This window comes from Anarhichas minor, unplaced genomic scaffold (genome assembly GCF_050575085.1).
Source record: "Anarhichas minor isolate MPS153535 unplaced genomic scaffold, ASM5057508v1 ptg000017l, whole genome shotgun sequence".
Classification (NCBI taxonomy): Eukaryota; Metazoa; Chordata; class Actinopteri; order Perciformes; family Anarhichadidae; genus Anarhichas; species Anarhichas minor.
The window spans coordinates 15,184,433-15,206,115 of NW_027466463.1; the positions used below are offsets into that span (position 1 = coordinate 15,184,433).

Below are 21,683 nucleotides of genomic sequence, written 5' to 3' on the forward strand. Positions count from 1 at the left end.
AATGTGTATCCTTGATGCCAAACAAACACAGTTTCTTTCTCAATAAAACTTCTGCAAAGTCAACATTAAAAATCTGGTATTGTCTACATCCATGTTTACTAGCTTGCATCCTTCTTCTCCCTTGCTATGTTTCTTGGTACATTGCAACCAACTGTAGATCAGTGGAATAGTGTGAAACCATTGGCAGGGCTGCGTATTGTGTCACTCGTGTGTGTGAGCCAAACAGGAACCCGCGCATAAACAAAACTGCTCTATAGCGCTACTACAGGTCAAAAACTAGAATTTGGCATGTGACATTTAGCATGTTATGAAGTTAATATGCCGTTCGCATGTTAGCTTGTCTGAATGCAACATAACCATGTTTGGATGGTGAATATGTTAGACAAAGGAAATAGAAATCATAACTACACTCAAAAAGTAAACTTGTTTGTCCTTTTACATGCACTTCATTTTTTAAGACCATCCACCCCCCCCAAGTCCGCCGCCTGCCAGGTTGGCCAGTAGAAAAGCAATCTAAGTTAAATATCATCTGGCTTCAAGCTGCAGAACTGATCTTTATGGATCAAGATGGTGCTCGAAACTGCTTTTTTTTTTTTTTAAAAGGGAGCAGAGAAGCCATGTAGCAGCCAGTGAGAGGAGGGGACGGAGGTGCCTTTATGTTAATGGTTTCTACAGATTCCAATCCTCTGTCTGTCCTTTTTCCAGTCGCTCAGCCACACTACGCTGATTAAATCATGAGGTCGAGGTTGAGGTGGATTGTAGGGGCAAGCTGTGTCAGTCCGCATACTGTATATGCAGCTCTGCCATCAACCAGTCAGTCCATCTAGCCAAGGGCTTGAAAATGAATGTGAAATGCAACTTGGTTAAGACTCAGAGCTCACGTTCTCATGACATCACAAGCAAAGTCTTGTGGATTATGATTTCTATCAGAATAAAGATTTAACTTTTCTTTCATTATATTTAACAGCTCTAGTACAGAATCAAACAAACACAAATATAAGCCTAAAAAATATCCAGAAACAAGGGGAACTAAAGAAGGGACGTATTGTATATCAATGGTCAATAGGCGTTTGACTAGAAAAGGACAATTTCCCAAGCAAGAACACATCACGTGTCTGGTGAGCAGAGATTACAAAAGCCACAAGAGGAGACAGGGCTCATCAACTTAGCCTACACAGAGACTGGAGTATCTGCCCACATGTAACCACACACATTGTGGTACATTCTGTACGTGCACATGCCTGGCAACAGAGCACAGGGAGACTCCCACTGCGAATTAATCATTTACTGAGCTATCAAAATATCTTGTGCATGCAAACCCAACACTGGGCCATTAAAATGGTATGTCTGCAAGCTACAAATAATCAGATATTCTGCATGTCAAAAACCACTCGAGTTCTTCTAATTACATTTGTACCCTTGGCCACAAATTGATGCCGGGGGTTAATAGAAAGCAAATGTATTGATAGTTGACTTTTTTTCTTATGAGAGAGTCACAAAGCTGCAGTGGAGACCATGTTATTTGCTGTTTGTTGCCTCGCTACAGCATGATTAAACACTTTGGTTCTGGGGGAATTTGAACTAACTATAGAAGCATTGCCATGAAATTTGGTAAATGAGTCCCAGTGGATAAGACCTCAGGAAATTCATGAATCCACCGAGCTCCAAAATCTCCACTCGTCCAACACATAAAAACGCACATGGTTACCATGCTAACTACCAATATGCTAACATGCTAAAAGATTACATGGGTTATCACTCTCTGTGAATAAACCACTACGAGTGACACCTTTCCCAAACATCGAGTCAGTAGGCGAAATGACCAAAACGTACACCCATTGTTCAGTTTCCCCATTTTCAGTTTGGTAGAAGGGATAATTTTGCCCTAAAAATCAGTGGAGACATATCCATCCTTTGCCCTCGACACAGAAGCTGCAATAAAAGTTGCCAGAAGCAGTTCATTTCACAATTGTCATGTCGATTAAAGACATAATGCCAATTTAAGTGTTTTCTGCAAGTGGTCTTAGAACAGCATAGCTATGTATTCATCCAAGCTTGTCACCATCTTTGTATCTATATTTTTCCACATCATTTTTCTGGCTGTGGCAGAAAAGATGACGTACCGATCCTTAATCCTCCCAAAAAGTTCGTATTGGCTAGGACTGCTTTTTCCCAACCATAGAGCGAGAGCACAACGAACAAGCTAGAGGAATCTGAATCACTGAAACAAATCAGATATGTGGGGTGAATTGATGATCTTGAACCAGGCTTTGTCCTATTCGTCATATGGATCTCACAACGGCAAAGTTGCCTCTCTATTTTTCATCATCAAATATTTTGTAACAGCAACACATGGAATTCACACCTGACAATCTATGGAATGTGTAAATAAGGCTGCCTGTGAACCAATTTCATATTCACCAGTCATAATGTTTTTTTCCCAAGAATGAAAGAAAGATCATCCGAGTATTAATGAGAGCAGTCTCTGTGCGAGAGAGAATAAAAGGCATTTGGCAAGGCATCTCTGGATGTTGCTTGCTGACCCTGAGAGTCGGTGGCACTTTGAGAGGAGTTATGGCGTCGTTAACACGGTATTCATCTGTTGCACAACTGTCCCCACATACGAAACACGGCCTCCCTGCTGGGGCATTGTGAAAGTGCAACTCAACGCAGTCACGACTCCTACATATCCCACATGGTTGGCATTTGAGTGACTTCACCATTGGGATTGTATTCCCGTAGGTATTTGTTCAGTGCCAGTAGCTAGCTAGTGTGAAAGCTCAGACAGAAAAGGTGGACCTTTTCCTGGTAAAGATTATTTGGGGGCTTAACGGGATCCATCAGATACCATGCCCACAGCTACTGGAGGCATGTTTAAACACTCATGCATGGTTTTGGAGGTAGTTATTCCTGGTCTGTGGGGCTGGGGGAATGACAGGTTTAAGTGTGTGAGGGCAGGAAATGGCAACCCTTCTGTGCAGTGCTCAGTGAGGTCTGAAGCGTGTCCTGGGGCCAGTGGTTAAGAAGGGGGTGGGGGGTCATGAGGGAGGTCAGGGCAAAGGGCAGGCCAGGGCAGTTCAGTTATTCAGGGTAAAGGGGGATCGGCTAAGAGTAAAAAAAACACACAACGCTTTCTGAAGCGGTCAGCATGTAGAGAGTGAGGCAGAGCACAAGAGCCTGAACGCCCGCAGGGAAAGTGTGAAATAAACACATTGATTGGATGAACCATCTGTCAGTCAAACTCTTAAAAAAAAACATTTTGAATCGAGAAAAGCCTTCAGTGTTGTTCTTAGCTCTTCTTTCAATGAAAAATACTTTTACAGTTCTGATACAACTGGAATTTAGTTTGTTGTTTACTCATGGCTCATTCGTTCAGGTTTTATGGCTGAATCACCAAAAATGAGAAGTCAGTAACTAAAGGTACGCAGTACACAATGTTCCGATTCTTGAGCGTTGTTCCGTTGAAAATACCATTTTAAATCTCATCAGGTCAGCTGCTGGAGAGCCTGCTGTGCAAATAACAGTATAGAAAAATGATTACTTGGAGATATTCTGTATGGTATATATGGTACAAAGCGACTAAGCAATTAAGCGCCATTGGTAGCAAAAGTATGAATAAGAATAACAAGCAGTCTGAATAAGACCATGATTGGAGGGTTGAAATCGGTTGCTGTGAAACTTTTTTCTTTTTGTGTGAAGTCGTTTCCAATGACGCAGTGCACCAGTTCATTTTAATGATTAGTTCCTCGTCTTTGGTTGAAGGTATGCTAATCAGCAAAGTTGCCTGCCTCGAACAATACAAAAACGGAACAAAAACCTGCCTGCATTCTGCCTTAAATACCCCTGACTCATAATTTAAAAGAGAGGGTGATTTGCCTGCTGATAGACGGTAGAGAACCTTGAAGCAGTTCATTTATATATTTATTTAGGTCAACTCAGAAAGTCACAAGGATCTGCTGCAAATATACAACGAAATACACTTTTTAAATCATCAGCGACAGAAATATGAGGTTTCCATGGAAGTGAGTTGAGCAGCTCTTTAATGCATCGTGTCACGTTCGACATCAGTGATCACATCAAACTCTCACTAGATGTATTGGAGTATTGTTTGAAGTCATTTACAGCTGTGGAAACTCCCTAAAAATAAATGAGCTCCCGAAGAGCAACTGGCTGGTAAGCAGCTGCATGTAACCGCCCGACTCACCAAACCCCCTCCGGAAAGTCCCCAGAGATGCTTTCTTTACCTCCACGTGTACTGCCACACACATACAAGTGCATCACAACTCTCTACTCTCTGGACTAATATTGCACAGAGAGGCAGCTGGCAGTCAGCTGGTTGCACCTGCTCAGATGGGATTCCGTCAAAGTAAGATATTTTGTAGACGGCCGCAGCAAATACCGTTATTGGCATTGGCATGTGGGAGGCAGGAGATTATGAAGAAAAACAACCTCTGGCTCTCCCACTTTCCTCCCTCCCGCCCTGTGCTGGGTCTAAATAACAGCCTCTTTTCAGACACTGCAAGTAAACACACTCTTCAGCCAAGAAGAAGAACATGTCTCTACTTCAGGTGGGCTCATTTTCCTGCCAATATTTCCCTTGGCCTTACCAACTCCACCTTGTAATTGGCCCACTTATGTCAAGTGGTCATTCTAAATGAGAAGAAATGTCTCGACACAAAGGTCCTTGAGCCAAAAGAATGTTAAAGATAGCCGAGATTAAAGTGCAGAGCTGGACAGTAGGTGGACAATAAGATTTGTTAACCTTACAGCGTGACTGCCTCTTACTTTCTCCAACCTTGTTCTCGTGTTTTTTCTTTCTAATCCTTTGCGCTTCTTCGTTAGTAAAATTAATCTGGCTGTCAGTGCTGCAGTGGTCCCCTCAACTTCCCCCTTCTTCTTTTCTAAAGACGTCCACTACCTTTCCTCAAGAAAACCTGCACACACCATTCTGAAAATATTTTTCCACTGCCCCGTCCAAACCGTGAGGGCCTTTCTTTGGACACACGCATCCACGCAGACACACACACACACACACACAATTTGCTGCTCATTCACTCTTGCCCTGTGTGTTTCAGTTTTCTCACCACCTGGGTGGAAAAGCAATACATTTTTGATTCTTGGTGGACTGGGTGGAAGCCAGCAATCTTGATCACATTTTCTCTACATGCAGTGAGAAGTCTTCGACGGGATAATTGAGACAATACTGTGCAATCTCCTGTCTGGTGGTCTGAAAGGTAGCACGAGGTATGACAGAGCTGAGAAACACAATTGTTGGCGGAAATTGAATATCTTGATAATTAATTAGGATGATTTAGAAAGATGGCGAAAGGGAAAGCTGCAATTGTGAAGAAAACTGAGAAATTGAGAGATTGTGAAGATGTTGGTGTATCAGTCAAGAAAATATCAGATTCGATCAGATCAGATGTAAACACAAAAAGGGAACGGTATTAAAGTAAACAGCAGGGTGTTCAGATTGTTTGAGGCAGTTTTCAATCTCAAACTGGCTCGACGATGGAAAGAAAGGCCCCTGCTGCTGATTCCTGTGCAAGAGACAGGAGGAGGAGGAGGAGGAGGAGGAGGAGGAGGAGGAGGAGGAGGAGGAGGTGCTGGTAGCGGAGGAGAGGAAGTAGCCTCTCCAGTGCGTCGGCCTTGATGCTGGAGGACGCATCTGCAACGCGAGGTCACGCCTGGTTGGCAGCAGGGATTTACAGGCCCTTCAAGAAGAATCCACCCCCCCCTCCTTCCCAGGCCCCTCTGGGAGCTGGCGGACGGTTCGGGTCCCAGTGTAAATATATTTTTTCTCTATCCAAGACACATTTTCCAACCACTGTCAAAGGGGGGGGGAGGGTGCTTTGCAGTGGGGGAGGGCTACGAGAAGAGAAAAAAAGAGAGAGAGAGTTGGGGGTGAAATTTTTCCCCCTCTTCTCTCGTCTGCTGCTGCTGCCTGCCGGGTTCTTGCAACATCTGGCACTGTTTATCACCTGGCCTGCTGGTTCAAGCAGGAAGGGAAGGCTTAAAAGGGAACATAGTGCCAACCTGAGGTCTGCTGTATCAAGGTTAAAATATCAATCTAATTGATTACAAATTTGGGTCCCGTTTCTATAGTTTTGGCCATAATTTCTATTGGCTATAATATTGTCTGATAACTTTAAGTAATTGTGGAAATCTGGAAAAAGCAACATCGCTACAAAGAAGTCTGATGAGGCAAATAAGGAAACAAGCAAGTATGGTAGTTACAACTTGGTTAACTTTGGAGATTGTCTGATGGATAGCTTTTTACCGATGTGGTAGAGCAGGTCCTTCAATCAGCGGTTCGATCCCCAGCTCCGCTAGTCCATGTCGATATGTCCTTTGGCAAGACACTTAACCCCAAATTGCTCCCGCGGGCTGTGTATAAATGGTTCGTTAGAGTCTTGATGGGCAGGTGGCACCTTGCATGGTAGCCCCCTGTCACCAGTGTATGAAGGAGTGTGAATGGGTGAATGTTGACATGTAGGGTTAAAGCGCTTTGAGTAGTCGGAAGATTAGAAAAGCGCAGGTACAGTCCATTTACCATTTACCAAAGCTGGCGGCAGGAATGCGTATAGCCTGCGTCCTCGTGGGAGTGCATAATACAAACAAACCAGGGACTCGTAAAAATATTGCTCCATAGCATTACCAGTGGTCAAAAACTCAACAGGTTCCAATGTAAGTGTCACTGTTGGAAATAATGGCCACAACTGCAAACATGACAACCAATTTTTAACCAAAATCGTGCTTTTCAACACTGCTTTTTGTTACTGCTGAAGCAAATATAATGCATAATACCTAATTGAATTGAAAGTGAGCCGAGAGCGAGCCTTTTTCCTGGAGCCTGGCATCAGAGAGTGACAGACGGAGAGAGAATATAGGCGAAAGACAAGGTTCATGGGACAATGAGGCCCATTGATACGGTGGAGACAGGACCGGGTGCCTCCAGCGCGCTGAGAACGGCTGACGGTGCACAGGGGCACAATGATTACAGTCTGCATTACAAATGGCTAAAACAGAGCCGTGGTCCTGCAGAGGCCACAGCATCAAGAGAGACCTTGTCCAGATAGGTCTTCAAACCACTACAGGCTCATTTTATTCACCAGGAACACCTTTCAGATATGGAGCTGTTTTTTTTTTTTCATTTTGCAAAAATTACTACCGATTCTCCTCACAGTACCTGCATTTTGTAATTACTAAAACGAACCCAAACAGACAAAAAGTCTTGGCTATGAGCAACCAGAGACTTGAATGAAGACAGATGTATTGTATGTGTTCCTATTGTTTACTGTATAGGAGACTTCCATCACCTCTGTTGACAAGCAGCATCAATTAGACTTTTGGTCAACACTCTAAGCACCTTCAAGCTATCTATTAAAATAACTTGAGTCGTGTTGCAAAGAGAGTGATGTTGGGTAAGAGAGGACAAATTTGTCTACGTTTTGACGTACAAATTGTGCATCAAGAGATGGAAATTGTGGGAATTAAACACGTTTTTTGAGAACCGTTTATGGGATGGTGCTTAGTGGGTTCCATGCAAAACACACCCTTTGTAAAATTGTTAACGGTTATTCTGTAAAAAAAACTAAAACAAAAAACATGTGCGCTATCAAAACGCAAATAAAGATCCAAGTCTCAGTTTGAACTCTTTTTCTACGTCAAAGTAATGATGAAGTGATATGGGTCCAAAGATGGGTGGGTTGGAGCGCTCATTGCGAAAGCGTGCCCCTGTGTTTTGTACAGCAGGCACATTTAATAAAACATGAAGAGTTCAAGCCTGAAACACCCACAAGCCACCATTCCTTTTCTTGACTTGTTTCACTCTTTTCCATTTAGACCCAAAGGAATTCCATTGAGCTTTAGAGATAAGTTATGTTGCACCACAATCATTATCCGTCTCTGAGAACCTACATCTAGTTCTTGACGCCATCTATGGGGCTCATGTGTAACTGCATCTAAATCCTTATTAACGTGCCGATTGTGTGTCAGTATGAAGAGGACAGATTCATAAGTAAGCAGTGTTTGTTATTTTTCTGATTTGATCTTATAATACAGACATCGTCCAGGAAGTTCAGAGGAATGTATAATGAATCTTTGCTTTTGAAGACATGATTATGTGAGATATATATTCAACACGAGTTCATACACACACACTCAAGTAGTTTTTTTAACTACTTATGCCCTGCATTTATTGTTTTCATTGCTCTCTGAGTGTGAACTTCTACCCGTTTAAGATCTATCTTTTTCAACTACCGCGTCATGAATACGACAGGAGTTGTGCTCTACCTGTCTGTACGTGCAGATGATGATCTCGCGCAGATGGTAGTGCATGGGGGTCATGGTCTCGCTGACGGAGTCCAGGGCCATGTCCACCTCCCTCTTCATCCTGTGGCCGTCGGGGAGCAGACGCACCAGCTGCATCACGACCTGCGCAGCAGAAACAGGAGACACTCTTTATACAGCGTGTTTAAAGCCAAAAAGACTGCAAAATTGAACGAGTAGAAGGAGAAGCAGCATCGTTTCTTCTGTCAGGGTACTGTTTATCTCTAAATCTTTACATGTAATGTAATGTTTTATGCAATAAAAAAAGCAATCGCACAGCCTGCATAGAATTTGTGTTATTTTGTATGTTTTATTCAGGATTTTCGTGCATTATATTAAGCACTTTGAATTTGTTTTGTGCCAGTAGAATAAAATAATCATACAAACACTACGAGAACTGAAGGAAACAGCTCTGTTCGACTTGTGAGGTCTGTTGATATCGGCTCTTTGTGCAACACTCTGCTGGGCTTGTTTGGAAGAGTACTGCCTGTCAGTCCTGACCTAATTGAAATATCGGTACGAGATCATTTACAGTGTTGACCTCGTCGAGATGGGCAATGTTTCCATCAGCCTGTAAAGACGCAGCACTGTGTGGCAGTCGGCTGCAAGCTAATTTACTAAGCCTCGTTGGTGACCCCTCTACAGCCGGGTTATTTTGGGTACGAATAATAACACCGATAAGAAGAAGAAGAAGAAGAAGCAAGGGGCAGCGTGGGAGGAAAACAAAAGAGCGGGATCAGAGAACAGAACAGGCCTGCAGGCAAAACCCTATTTACTCATTCAGTGTGTGTTTCAGGCCGGCAGCATCAGCATGCCTGACCACTGTCCTTCTGAAAAACACAATTTGTGTCAGGTTGCATAAAACTCAAGATTTCTGTCACGTACAATTTATTTTCTTTCCTACTATGTATTCAACTGAAAGTCTCAATCCACGACATGCCTTTTAATACAAAGACTGACTTTACATGGTAACAAAATCAATGTTATCAAAGCCTATCAAACCCTTCACAACACCGAAGTCACACAATGACTGCGAGGTAAAATGACAGTTGTTTCGGTGGAGGCTGGGGGCAGAGAGCGGTATAACGGCGTCAGTTGACAGTTGTTGCGGCCCCCGTCTTGCTCCCGAGTCGATACTCCTCTCTGCTTTACCAAAACATCCAAACTATCCCTTTAAGCTCACTCCTTTTGTGGCCACTTGGGGGCAGCAGAAACAAGTTTCTGGTCACCAAATTGACTTATTCTCACTTTTTAAGTTGATATATAACTTGTTGGCAAACAGTTGCATGTTTATTAACTTATTCATTCATTTGGAGTCATGTTTCTGATGAATGTCAGTCCAATATTCACTCTCTTCTGTCTCTGTTTTTGGTCTCTTTTTGGACTCCTGAGGGAAATATCTGGCTCTTTAGCTGCGAAATGCTCCACTATGTTCACCAGTTAGTTGCTCACTTTATGTTATTAGAAAAATAACATAAAATATTGATTCTAGCCCCTTTAAGGACATCTTAACAGAGTTAGGGATGCTTCATCTACCCGGGCTTGATGCTCTGGACCTCACAGCACAGCAACACCATTTTGGGAGATGAGGCAACGGGGATGGCAACGCCACACATCCCTCCGAGGTTGAATTGGAGGCAGACAAGGTTTCCTGGGCAACCGCTCTGTGTATCCCAGAAACTCGAGTGGCCGCTCTGCTGTGATTGGCATGCGGCATTGTGTGCCTGCCGAGTGCGGCCACAGTTTCTGTGTGTCCGCGTTGACGGTGCCGAGGACACGGCCAGCAGGTTTCCCAACCGCTGATTCGTTGTCACAACTCTGAATCAAGAAAAACACCAGGCGGTTCTAATTCACAGACACTATTCAGACCGGAGGAGAACCGGCTTTGGCTTCTGGCTTTGTTTTCCCAAAGCTTTCAATCACAGGTGCAGTTGAGAAAACTAAAAAGAGCTATACAGTACTCCTTTAGTAAACAGTTGTATGGCAAGCTGATGGGATTCATTAAAAGAGACAACAGCTGCCCTGCTAATATTGGCCTCTGACCACAAGCAAACACAAACAAGTTCAATAAACGCTCATTCTCCACTGCCTTCATTGACTCAACTACATTACGCTAATGAAATCTTGGAGCTGCCGTTCTACCGAGTCAGGGCAATGTGTACAAAAGGTCGATGCAGCTTACGCTCCCAGCAGCCGCAAACACGTTACAGTTGAACAAACAAAGAAGTAAGTGCCACCTACACAAATTCAAGCTTGATCAACAGGGAAGCGAAGGGTTTAAAACGGTTAAACGCAACAACAATAACACAGAGCCGACGTAGAGAGAATGCAGTAACTTACACTACTGCTTCAAGACAGCTTATATTTATGTGTTTGACCATCAACAGCATCAATTCATTTTCCCTTTACTCACACTAAAATATTCTGCTGTTTAGTCAATCAATGTAATTGCTGAGCTGTTGAAACATAATGAAAATGTATTGTCCTGTTGATCGTGATACATTGTCAGCTCATTAGCATCTTCTTCTTAGTATGCAATTTTCCCAGAGCCCTTCTTTATTTTCTAGTTTGATTAAAGTGACACAAAACGTATGTGTATTTTGAGCCGTAGTGAAACTAATCACGATGAAGATTATAATCCACTCAAATTATCGCACCATTGCAGATACTTTATTGTAGAACAAACACAGTATCAGCACTGATATGTAAATGGTTGTTAAGCGCTGTGATGACCATGAATCTGAAAGGACAGATGGAACTGAGAAGGAAATCCCATCAGTAACACCATCGATTAATCTGCCGATTAATTGATACAGATAAATTGCTTTGTCTAAAAAAATGTAAAAAGTAAATCTGGTACAAGCAGATCTTTTTTTTTTTTTTTTTAATGACTGAAAAGATGTTTGGAGTTACCAGCATTCATTTTTTTTAACATCAGAAGTTTCCACTTCATTCTAAATGTATATAAATGGAAATTGTTATCAAATGTGTACAAGCAGGAGTTGTTTTTTTTAAAGTGTGCATACCTCAAATTCTCCTTTTGTGTACTTGGCGTCAGGAACACTCACAAACTCATCATCGCCAAAGTCTGGAAAACCCTGCAAAGTGGAGGACACCAGTTTGTTTATGTTACTTTGGATCATGAAAACACTCATTTGATCATTTTTAGGTCAATGGTATTAAGACACTGAGGAAAGCGTCTTACATTAAAGTGCCAGAGAGTCAGAACAGAGACCACCATGGCGGTCGTGGTCCTGCCTTTGCCGTTGGAGCAGTTAAAAACAAAGGCTGAGTGAGAGTCCTCAGCCAAGGAACTCTTCATGGCATCCAACAGCTTATCAAAATCCTGAGAACAAGAACACAAAAACAGCGTTCAGGTGCAAAAACACACAAACAAACTCTACCTCTAAACTCTAAATAATGCGAAATCTAACTGCTTTAAAATGACTTATTTCTCAAATTTTACATATCTAATATATATCTGCAATATTAATGAATAACAATGAAGAAAGTTATAAAATACAATGTAAGAGGTTGTGAAAAAGTGAAAAATAATTCAATCTTATTACCATTGAATAGTGAAGAGCATTCCTAACCACTAGAGGGAGCACGATGCATATTCATAGTCACTTTTTTTCATTACAAGCAGCAACAAATGAACCTAACAGCTATTTCTGCCCCTAGTGCCTGCATGTTTGAGAGTACACACGTGTTTATGATCCCTCCTCACATCATTACCTCTTCCCTGGGCGCGCTGCAGTCTGGCAGCGGGATGCGTTTGCTCACGAGGCCCTGCTGGGAGCTTTTGTGCTGGTTGAAGATCTCCTGGACCGTCAGGCAGCTCTTAAACATCTTCATCTGTTTCTCCTGCTCCAGCGTCACCTCAAGCCACTTCTGAGCTCGCAGGATCTCCTCCTTCAGAGAGGTCTCCAGTTTCTACAGAACAGGAAGGGACATGAGAAACTAGTGACTGTCTCAGGCACTCTTGATCACTTGTCTGATTGTAACTGCCCCGAAGAGCATCGTAGTCACTCTACCTCCATTAGCTGTGGGTCAGACAAAGGGATAGGAATGTGCTGGTCCAGGCATGAGGACTCCCTCGGTGTAAAAATCTGACCATTGCCTTCTAGCACCAGCTCCTCCTGCAAGTTGACCCACAACACGTGGGCGTGTTTCCTCTTCTCATCTGTCAGGTGGGCCAAAACTGCTCCGGTAGCCTGCACACACAGCAAGTTTACGATAGAGACGGTAAGTAGCTGGAAGTCCGACTCCGGCAAATCCTGAGGTGGGCATCTGAGTCGAAACCATCATGAGTCATTCCTCCGAGTCGATTTGTACTCTCATGAATATTCCTGACTGCAAGAATGCATATTGGTGATAATTACAAAATTGTTACAAAGACTATGGCTTGTGAAAGTGCCCTAATCAGTAAGTATTACAAATGATGCTCTCTAGATAGAAGCGGTAGTCCATGAAATGAATTATCTCCTTTTAAATCCTTTAAGAGGATTCGTGTGACAACTGTCGCAGAGTAAATAGAAACTTTTTGTATGATTTCCATGATGGTATGAGGTAATCTGCTGCACCTCTGATGTTGGCTGAGCCATTCCATAAATTGGCATCTTGGGCACTCGTCTGAAGTTGACCGCCTTCATCTCCTTTACTGTGCCGAGCACGTCAGGGGCCAGACACTCATCAGCAACCTGTGAAGACACGCGCAGTTAAACGTGGTGCATTTGAAGATACAGACGATTACACGACATGCGTGGGAGGACTGTGAGAGATTTGAGATATCTCGAAGTAAAGATTGACATCCTGCGTCGAGCTAAAAAGCAGAAGCATTTATATGCATACACAGTGAGAATACATCAGAGTCCTGGCACGATTTTTGTTTTTTAAGATTACAGACACACATATAATCAAAAGTGTGACGCCCACGGCATTAATCTTCAGGATGTGTGCTCATGATTTCCTCACCAGGACGCGGGCCCCTCTGGTGACCAGCTCGGCCGGAGCCGACAGCTCCGACAGGTCCATGCAGGCCAGTGACCTGTACAGCCAAGCGTGGCAGCACATCCACTGGCTGAAGTTGGACACAAAGGCAAGAGGATACTGCGAAATGCAACACATGGTTAACTCAGATTATTTTTTACGTATATCAATAAAGATATTCACACACACACACAAAAAAAAAAAAATGTACCTGTTCATGAAGGTATGCATTAAATACAATCAAGTAGAAGTAGCGCTCCAAGCTCTGCATGGTTCTGCTGAGAAAGTAGTCTTTGGTGCTGCTTCCCTGAGAAACAAACAAAAGCTTCAGTATCTTTTCAAAGCTCATATTTCTGTAAGGTTTTTTATTCTCAGCATTTAAGATCCCAGTAACTTTCCTGACAGACAAATTATACAAACGAAATGTCACTCTCTGAAGTCCTTCGTCAGCTCAAGGGCCCAGATTGATGAGGACTTTTCATGCATCATCATCATCCTCCTTTGATTTCTGCCTCCTTGTATATTTAGCGGCATATAAATTGAGCACCACAGGCAGTTGAACATCAAGTGCCATCTAAGGCACAAGGTGGCTGCCTTTGAAGATACATTTCTGGTTGCTGTCAGCGCTGCGAGATCACAGCTAAAAAAAAAACCACTAACCTGAATTTGATAATCTTCTCCGATCCCTTCCAGCTTACTCTTGTTCTCGTATATTGCTTCTTTTATGTTGTGCATTTCTGAACAAAGGGCGATAGCCTGGTCAACCTGTCAGATAAAAACAAGACATTGTAAACTTCAACAATTTTGAGATGCAAAAGGAAAAATCAAATCAAACTTTGACCTTTTAAGACATTGATGTAAACAACATAAACTAAAGACCCCCTCCTGAAATCGTTGACATATAATAATACTTGTGTTGGTGTAGTTTGTATCTGCTTTACCTCTTCCATAACCTGCTGTCCATTAGGCAGCTTGTTGATCAGAGACTGGATGACCTGGAACAGTGGTTTGGGCTCTGAAGCTGCCGCCTCCTCAACTCTGCAAAACAAGGTGAAGTCCAATCTTACCTGGCACCAAAAAATGCTCCAATTTCAAAGATGCCTCATTATACTGTATTATCAAACGTGCGCTCAAGTTTTATGTCTCGTCATTCTCCGTTTTTTCCAGATGCATTTGAATCCTTACTGTGGTTGTGAATCACCCCTCAGGCGATTCATGACCAGTGTGCCCAGGATCATGGCTAAATTGGTGCGGCCGACGCCCACCTGGCAGTTGAAGAGCAGAGCGGGCAGCGGTCGGGACGCATCGTGGCCCAGAGACAAGCTGGGGCTCTCCTGGAAAACAGAGCACATAACGGAGACTGTAAAAGACCTAACAGAGATAAACTGCGTTACATCACTAAGGTGGTTAGGGAGGTTAAAACTCGTATTAAACTTCGTCTAAAATTTTGTCTAAAGTTTTTAAAACAGCATGGTTACGTATTACCTGCCACACAGAGACATTGAAAGCACTTTTCAGTTTTAATCTTGAGGTCTAAATGTCTTTTCACCTGAAAATCAGCAAATCAACACTAACTGGTTCCTAATGTCATTTTGGAAATATTTTAGTTGAGATCAGGAAAGTGTGATGTAAAAGTCTGTTTAAACCACAGAAACGGGAAGCGAGGCAACATCCTGGATGTTATAATAGAAGTGGAAAATATGGAGGGTTGCCATGCCTTAAATCTTTCAAAAAGAAAATGTGAGACAAGTGAGAACGACAAAAAGAAAGAGTGGAAGGCAGAGTAAGACTCAGTAAGGCTCTGATCCAAACACTGGAAAGGAGCCGCTTTCCAACCGCAGGGAATTGGCCCAGCTGCTGCAAGTCAGTCCAAAAAAGGGCAAAACAAGACGAAAAGAACATCCTATGTGAGTGAGGAGCAGGACGGAAACCAGACAGAGCAGATGATCAACGAGCGGACATTAAGTGAGTGCAAAACAGCAGGTTTTCAGCCATTTATTATATAACTATCACACTTGTCGGTGATTAATAGCACGTACAGGACAGATTCAAAAGGCTACACGTGGATTAAAAAAAAGATGCTGTGACCTTTTTGCTACCTCAGTGAGAAAGTCCAGATGCTCTCCAATATTCCAGCCATTAATAACTTTAACGGCACATCAAAACAAGATCCCATCAGGAGAAGCACATCCAAAAAAGGTCTATCCATCTAGTGTGCCGTGATCAACGTTTGTTTTTTGTATCTTACCCTGAGTATGCTAACAAATGCGTCAAAGTCTTCCTCCAATGGCGCTCCCTCCATGGGTAGTGGTAGTCTGTAGTACCTGCAACACAACAGATTGTTAGCGGGAGTTGAACCTCCGCCTGTGTTGTGTAGGTCATAACACACTACACATACACGTGTGACCTGAAGTAAGACTCATTTAGTGTTTACTGATCTCACACAAGTCTCGGACAGAAACACAAGGAATGATGGGAGGGATCAAAATCGTGGGATCGTTAACGTCCCCTTAAAAATACACCACCTGCAAATCAAACTATTTATAATAAATCATCCCGCTGCTTTCTTAAGACTACAAAACTCTCCTCGGGGAGTAATATATTCTCTTGCGCTGGAAATGTTGTAAGCCGCTTGTGACATCTTGATAAAGCTGATGCTGCTGATCTGACTGCAAACAGGATGCTGCAATCTTTTCGTTTTTATGCTCCCCCCCCCTTTTCTTTCGACAAAAGCAGGGCAACCAGCCTTTGCACAAACAAACGCCACTTATTTATAACCTGCCCTGCATATTCTACAGCACTTTGCTCTATCTAAACTACAGTGTGAGCTGAGAGGCTAATAAAGGCACAATGTAAACAACCTGTAGGCCGGCATGGTGAACACGGGCCTCTTATAGACCTCTTCAGTCACGTGGATGTCCTCCTCACACGTGATGAAGATCTTCTGCGGCTCGTCTTTAAAGTGCTCGATGTCGTTGTAGACATAGAAGATGTTTTCGTTGAGTATCGCAAAGTCACGGAGCTGCGGAGGAAGGGAGAGGGGAGGGTGTTTCAATACTGCTATGCACTATATGGTGCCAAAAAAACTCAAATGTGGATGCTGATTAAGTGTGTGTTCATCACCTCCTTCCTGATAGTGAGCTCCAGCCTCTCCACCAGCGCCTCCTTTTCAAGGCCATGAAGGTTTTCGTGGAGGTTTTCCTTCCTCCTCGGTGTGTACGGCACAAAGTTGCCGTCCTTGTGCAGGAAAACCACCGGCTCCTCTCTTACACAGAAGAATATAACCTCCTGTTTTCAAAAGCAAAACGCAATAGGCATCAAATAATAGCTTTTTAAAGTAAGAGGATGTTACCATCTACCAAATACCCCACTTCCAAGAGCAACTGGAAACAATCGTTGACGTCGTATGACATGCAGCACACGAGTAAGGAGTTTAGAGAAGCCCGACGTATAATTTTGCCAATTTAATTTCAATTACGGTCAGTTTTTAGCTGCTGTAAGCAGAGAGATTCATTTTCCACTGGTACACGTGACCGCAACTTTCTGTTTGCTCAGTTCTACAAGTCAGCCACAGCCTCCACTGAGCACTTGACTCTTCAAATATTTACTGACAACATGGGTAGTAAGGCCAGGCAGAGCAGCACAGACACCAACTCGGGAGAATTAAGAGCATACAATCTATCAGTCAACATTCATGTGTGTGAGTGTGTGTTCTGCCTGTATAAATGTGTGTATAAAAGGAAACAACAGTGACCTCGTGTCCTTGTGCCTGGAGCCTCTGGAGAACATGTTTGAAGCCATTCAGACTCGGCTGACCCATCCCATACAGCGGGTAGGATCCCCTGACTTGGCGGAAGTTGGGTGCTCCATAGCTGCCCGTGGTATTGAGCACGTCTGCCTTGCTGTACACATCCTGGACCATGAAGTACTCCCCCTGGAAAGCAGAGCAAATGTCACCTCAGAGCAGGACACCCCAAACACAACATTTCTCCAGCTTTCACTCCAGCATGCATTAATTAGCATTTGTAAATCCTTTGTAAATATGTCAACACTTAAGTGTTTTACATATTTACTCGCATCCCCACTGGCGTTTTAAGCTTTTTAATTCTTCGTACTTCGACCACACTGAAACATCAAAACAATCACAAAATGGCTTAAATCTTCTTCTTCCTCTTTGTTGATAAATAACAAAACTGACACGGTCTGGTTACTCTGTTGTCTCAACAAGTTAAATCTCTGCTCTGTCGCCTCCGTCTCTCCGAGATTACCGAGAACGTGTTTTAATAGAGCCGAGTATGTCAAAATCGTTGTCCAGCATTTGACTGACTGTGATTCGTAGAGGTTAATTCCCACACTGTTGCACTTCACTGATAGCATAGGCATTGGTTCTGATAGCTGCTTCTATTTTGGATCCAGTTCCAGGTTTGTAAAATACCCAGATTTGTGAAGCTCTGCGGGCAACAAATCTGTTATTGAATCTTTCATTCACAATAGCTTTTGGCTCTTTCTGAAAAAACAACAACAATTCTGATTCCATCTTCTTAAATGTGATTATTTTTTGTTTTCTTTACTCCTCGATAAGAGTAAAATTAAAATCTTTGAGTTGAGGACAAAACAAGAGATTTGAGGGACATTTTATAGACCAACGGCATATTCGATTAATCGAGAAAATAATCAACAGATTAATCAACAATGAAAATGACCGTTAGTTGCAGCCATGATTTCCACTGTGCTGTTTTTACTTCTGCATCTCCAGTGAGGAGCAAACAGTTTTTGGACGAGTCAGGACAGGGTTAATGAATGTCCCAGAGCAGTCCCCAAAGACAGAGCATATTTTTAACAAATATGTCTTCATTCCCCAACAAACAAACTACCGCAAAAGATTTGATCAGGGCTTTGAAATGGATCGATTAGCCCTGGGTTCAGATTTGATTCAATGCTATCAAAGCCCTGCTGACATCTGTTTTGTGTGATCGTAACATTTCTGATACACAACAATAGAGCGAGCAGACTTGTTTAATTGTCCTGGAGATCGTCTCGCGGTTGGCGCTTTCACATTTCTCCACTTTGGAAAGTGTTTTTGAAAAGCCCTGTTGTTTGGTTGTGATTGAAACATCTGTTTAGTGTGGATGGGAGGCCAAAACAGAGAGGAAAAGATGTGTTTTCAAACTCCTGTGGACTGCGGGTGAAACTGCTGGACCTATAAATACACATGTAAACAGAGGCCGTGGGTTAACCCCGACACAACACTGCATGCCTGAACAAGACGCAGCAGAGGTGACAGAGCAGATCAAAGCCCTGATAGCAGGGTGACAACATTCCTGTATCAATGGCTGCCCCGGATCATAAAACGGCGCATGACAATGTTCCTATGCCACGCTGCGATTTGGACACGTGAATGTGAAAAGAGCAGACGTGGAGACAGGTGAGATGACCCCACGTATATCCACCGCAGCGCGCGGTGCGGTTCGTCCTTACCTGCACCAGGTAGTGCTCCGGCATAGCGTCTGATATCCGACCCACTTTGTAGTTGGTCTTGAGGATCTCATCGTGAATCTGAAATTCCTGTCTGCAATTGTACCTTTAAAAACAGAACACAGGTCCGGGTGGTGAAGAGAGGCCAATTTAATTATCAGCTACTATTTGCCAGGCCTGAATTGACAAATGAGATGATAACGGGGGGCAAACACTTCGGCTGGGGGGGGGGGGGTTTATGGCACCACGGTGATCAAAGAGGATTAACAACCAATTGTGAGAACGCAGATTCGGGGAGGGACTTACGTGATGACGACAGGTGCGACTTTGTTGGTGATGATGGACTTGGCCTTGTTGTGGATGTTGACCGTCTGAAAGGAGCTCGTGCTGAGAGACTGCCTGCTGTCGGCCATCCCGTTGCCATGAACACTCTCAAGTAGCGACGCTACGGAAACAGGCTGTGGCGCGGCACTGGCAGTTGTACCCATGCTCCACAAGCAGCTGTGAATCACATCGCAGCGTACTCAGAAACAGGAAGCAAACACACTCGCGCGCATACAGAGAATCCCGTAAACGGTGGCAAAACGTACGGTGTATTTGGGGAGTGACGACACTTACAGACATATTTAAATTGTGAAATTAAGCAAAGGAAATATCATGTATTAATTAGTGAGCTGGCAATGGTGCTTGCAGGCAGATTTTTTTTGTATATTCTGAGAGAGCCATAATAGCGCTTTGCAGTCTCTGTGCTAAGCTAAGCTAACTGACCGCTGTAGCTTCATATTTGGCGTACAGACATGAGTGGTATCAATCTTCTCGTCCAAGTCTCAGCAAGAGTTAAATGAGCATATCTCCCCTACGGCTGTCCTCGACCAAAGAAATTCTTAACGGACTAACACTCGTATAATTTTGTTGACTAATCGATTTGTTGATTTAATCGACAGATCTATAAAAGTGTAAAAGTGTCCCCACAAAGAATCACACAGAGGCACCACTTTAAATCTCGTGTTCACCAGAGATGAGCTCATAAGTTCTTGGAAATAAGAACACACGAATTGACAAAAGAAATGGACCCGTTTGATGCCTTTGTATCCTATAAAGAGTCAGTCTAGGCTGTGTGTTAAAATACATCCTAAATGTTAATCATGCAATAAATGTTTTTTTAACAAAAGCAGTTTGGTGAGTCTCTTGAGAGAGATAGAACATGCAGAGATTTGACTGAATGAAATGCCACAAATTACAAACTTTTTTCTTTTTGTATCTCTACGGTTCAATCATGGTGGCATGGAGTCGCCTGTGACAGTATTAGTATTTTAACCATATAGCTCGACACTGAGCGCTCAGACCCCCGCGCTACCCAGCCACAGACTTCAAGCAGACGCCCTCCCTTCTGAATAAACAGCGAGCTTCTCAGGGAGCTCTGCAGATACACAAACGAGTCTTCTGACAAGCCAGCAGTCAGGAGTAACACTGCTCCTCAACATCACTTATAACATGTAGCTGGTCAGGAACCTACAGCACCAGAGCACACAGAGGAAGACACGCATAAATGCACATTAACCCAGAAGGAAACACCAGAAACCCACTGTTTTCAAACTCATAAATAAACACACTGTAACACTGGAGCTGCAGAGTGTAGCCCAAAAGGTCAGAATCAATCCGACATCAAAATCTACTTGATACAACGTGTGTGTGATCTCCAGCTTTGAACAGAGTGGACTCTCGCTGTGCAGAGAGGCTCAGTGGTCATCTGGAGCTGAGTGGGCATGCAGGTCAACCTTGTACTCACAGATCTTTTCATTTGGTCCGGAAAATCTCCTCTCACAAGCACAACGGAGGAGACAACAACATATTGATTTGCTTGTTTCTTTGTCTGGCACGGTTGAAAAAAAACAAAAAACACACAGGAGCAAAGACTAAAATGTTTTTACAGCTTGACCTGAATAATAACTGCAGAGTAGAAAGACTGGAGAGCAAAAAGAGCTTGAATCTCTCACCAAGTTCCATAAAAGGAAGCGGTTTTTGTTCAGAATACGGTGCTCCAGCTGCCCAAATCTATTTGAGTCCTCACCACATCCCAAAAACATCTCTGTTGCCATGATTTTGCGACTACCACAACAAGAAAACAACAAAAAATCATTGCAGCAATCCACTCAAATGTGACATCTTACGTGTGAGATGAGGATCGATCTGCACTTCCAGATCCTTTTCTTTGCTGCTTGTTCTCCGCCATGGTTTGAGAGAAAGGGAGTGTGAGAACTTGGCATCACATACAAAAAGGAATCTTTCTCTTTTGAACCCCCCTCTGCCCACCCCCAGTCGGTGGGAAACACCCCTCGTGGGAGCTCAAAGTGCCCCCGTCGCTTGGCACTGAGCAAAAAAAACTTCAGGAGATCCAGCTTTCAGACAGCGTCCTCCTCGTCCTCGTCCTACCACCGATATGATGTTGGGGAGTAGATTCATGCAAGAGACTCAAGTCTCCACGGAGGGGACCAACGGAAGTAGTGGCACATCTGGCAGCCAGATGGCTCAAGTTCAGCTCCCTTTCACAGGGACAGGCTGTGCACAAAGACGAGGCAGGATTCGACTCTTGTACTGTATAGCAAGCAACAAAAAGTACAAAAGGAACGCGCTGGAGTGGCAACTCTTTTGATCGGCCGACAGAAAATACATCCTTTATCAAGCAAAAATGCCAAACGCGGTTTACAGCTTATCAAATGAGAGGACATACTGCTTTTCTGTGTTTTATGAACCTGTGAATTTCATATTTTAGATTTTGAAGACGACACCTTGATCCGTAAGAACTATTTTGTTGGTGCTAACCCTTTGGTCGGGTGCCATTGAATCACTGCAAAAGCAGAGGGCATAACTGGCTCTGGAAGATG

General features: G+C 43.3%; 1 protein-coding gene across 1 annotated transcript in view; it reads right to left on the reverse strand.

The window, feature by feature from the left end:
• The window catches only part of pald1a (phosphatase domain containing paladin 1a), a 36,986-nt gene that overhangs the window by 11,844 nt on the left and 3,459 nt on the right, over positions 1–21,683 (reverse strand). Inside the window, exons 3-19 of the mRNA XM_076093882.1 lie at positions 19,105–19,299; positions 18,802–18,904; positions 17,078–17,257; positions 16,447–16,611; positions 16,185–16,345; positions 15,572–15,647; positions 14,509–14,657; positions 14,265–14,361; positions 13,984–14,088; positions 13,535–13,630; positions 13,309–13,443; positions 12,918–13,034; positions 12,369–12,548; positions 12,070–12,267; positions 11,537–11,677; positions 11,358–11,429; positions 8,296–8,436 (exon numbers count right to left, since the gene is read on the reverse strand). Coding sequence (XP_075949997.1) covers positions 8,296–8,436; positions 11,358–11,429; positions 11,537–11,677; positions 12,070–12,267; positions 12,369–12,548; positions 12,918–13,034; positions 13,309–13,443; positions 13,535–13,630; positions 13,984–14,088; positions 14,265–14,361; positions 14,509–14,657; positions 15,572–15,647; positions 16,185–16,345; positions 16,447–16,611; positions 17,078–17,257; positions 18,802–18,904; positions 19,105–19,286 — 2,298 coding nt within the window. The 5' untranslated portion in view covers positions 19,287–19,299. The remainder of the gene's footprint in view (positions 1–8,295; positions 8,437–11,357; positions 11,430–11,536; positions 11,678–12,069; positions 12,268–12,368; positions 12,549–12,917; positions 13,035–13,308; positions 13,444–13,534; positions 13,631–13,983; positions 14,089–14,264; positions 14,362–14,508; positions 14,658–15,571; positions 15,648–16,184; positions 16,346–16,446; positions 16,612–17,077; positions 17,258–18,801; positions 18,905–19,104; positions 19,300–21,683) is intronic.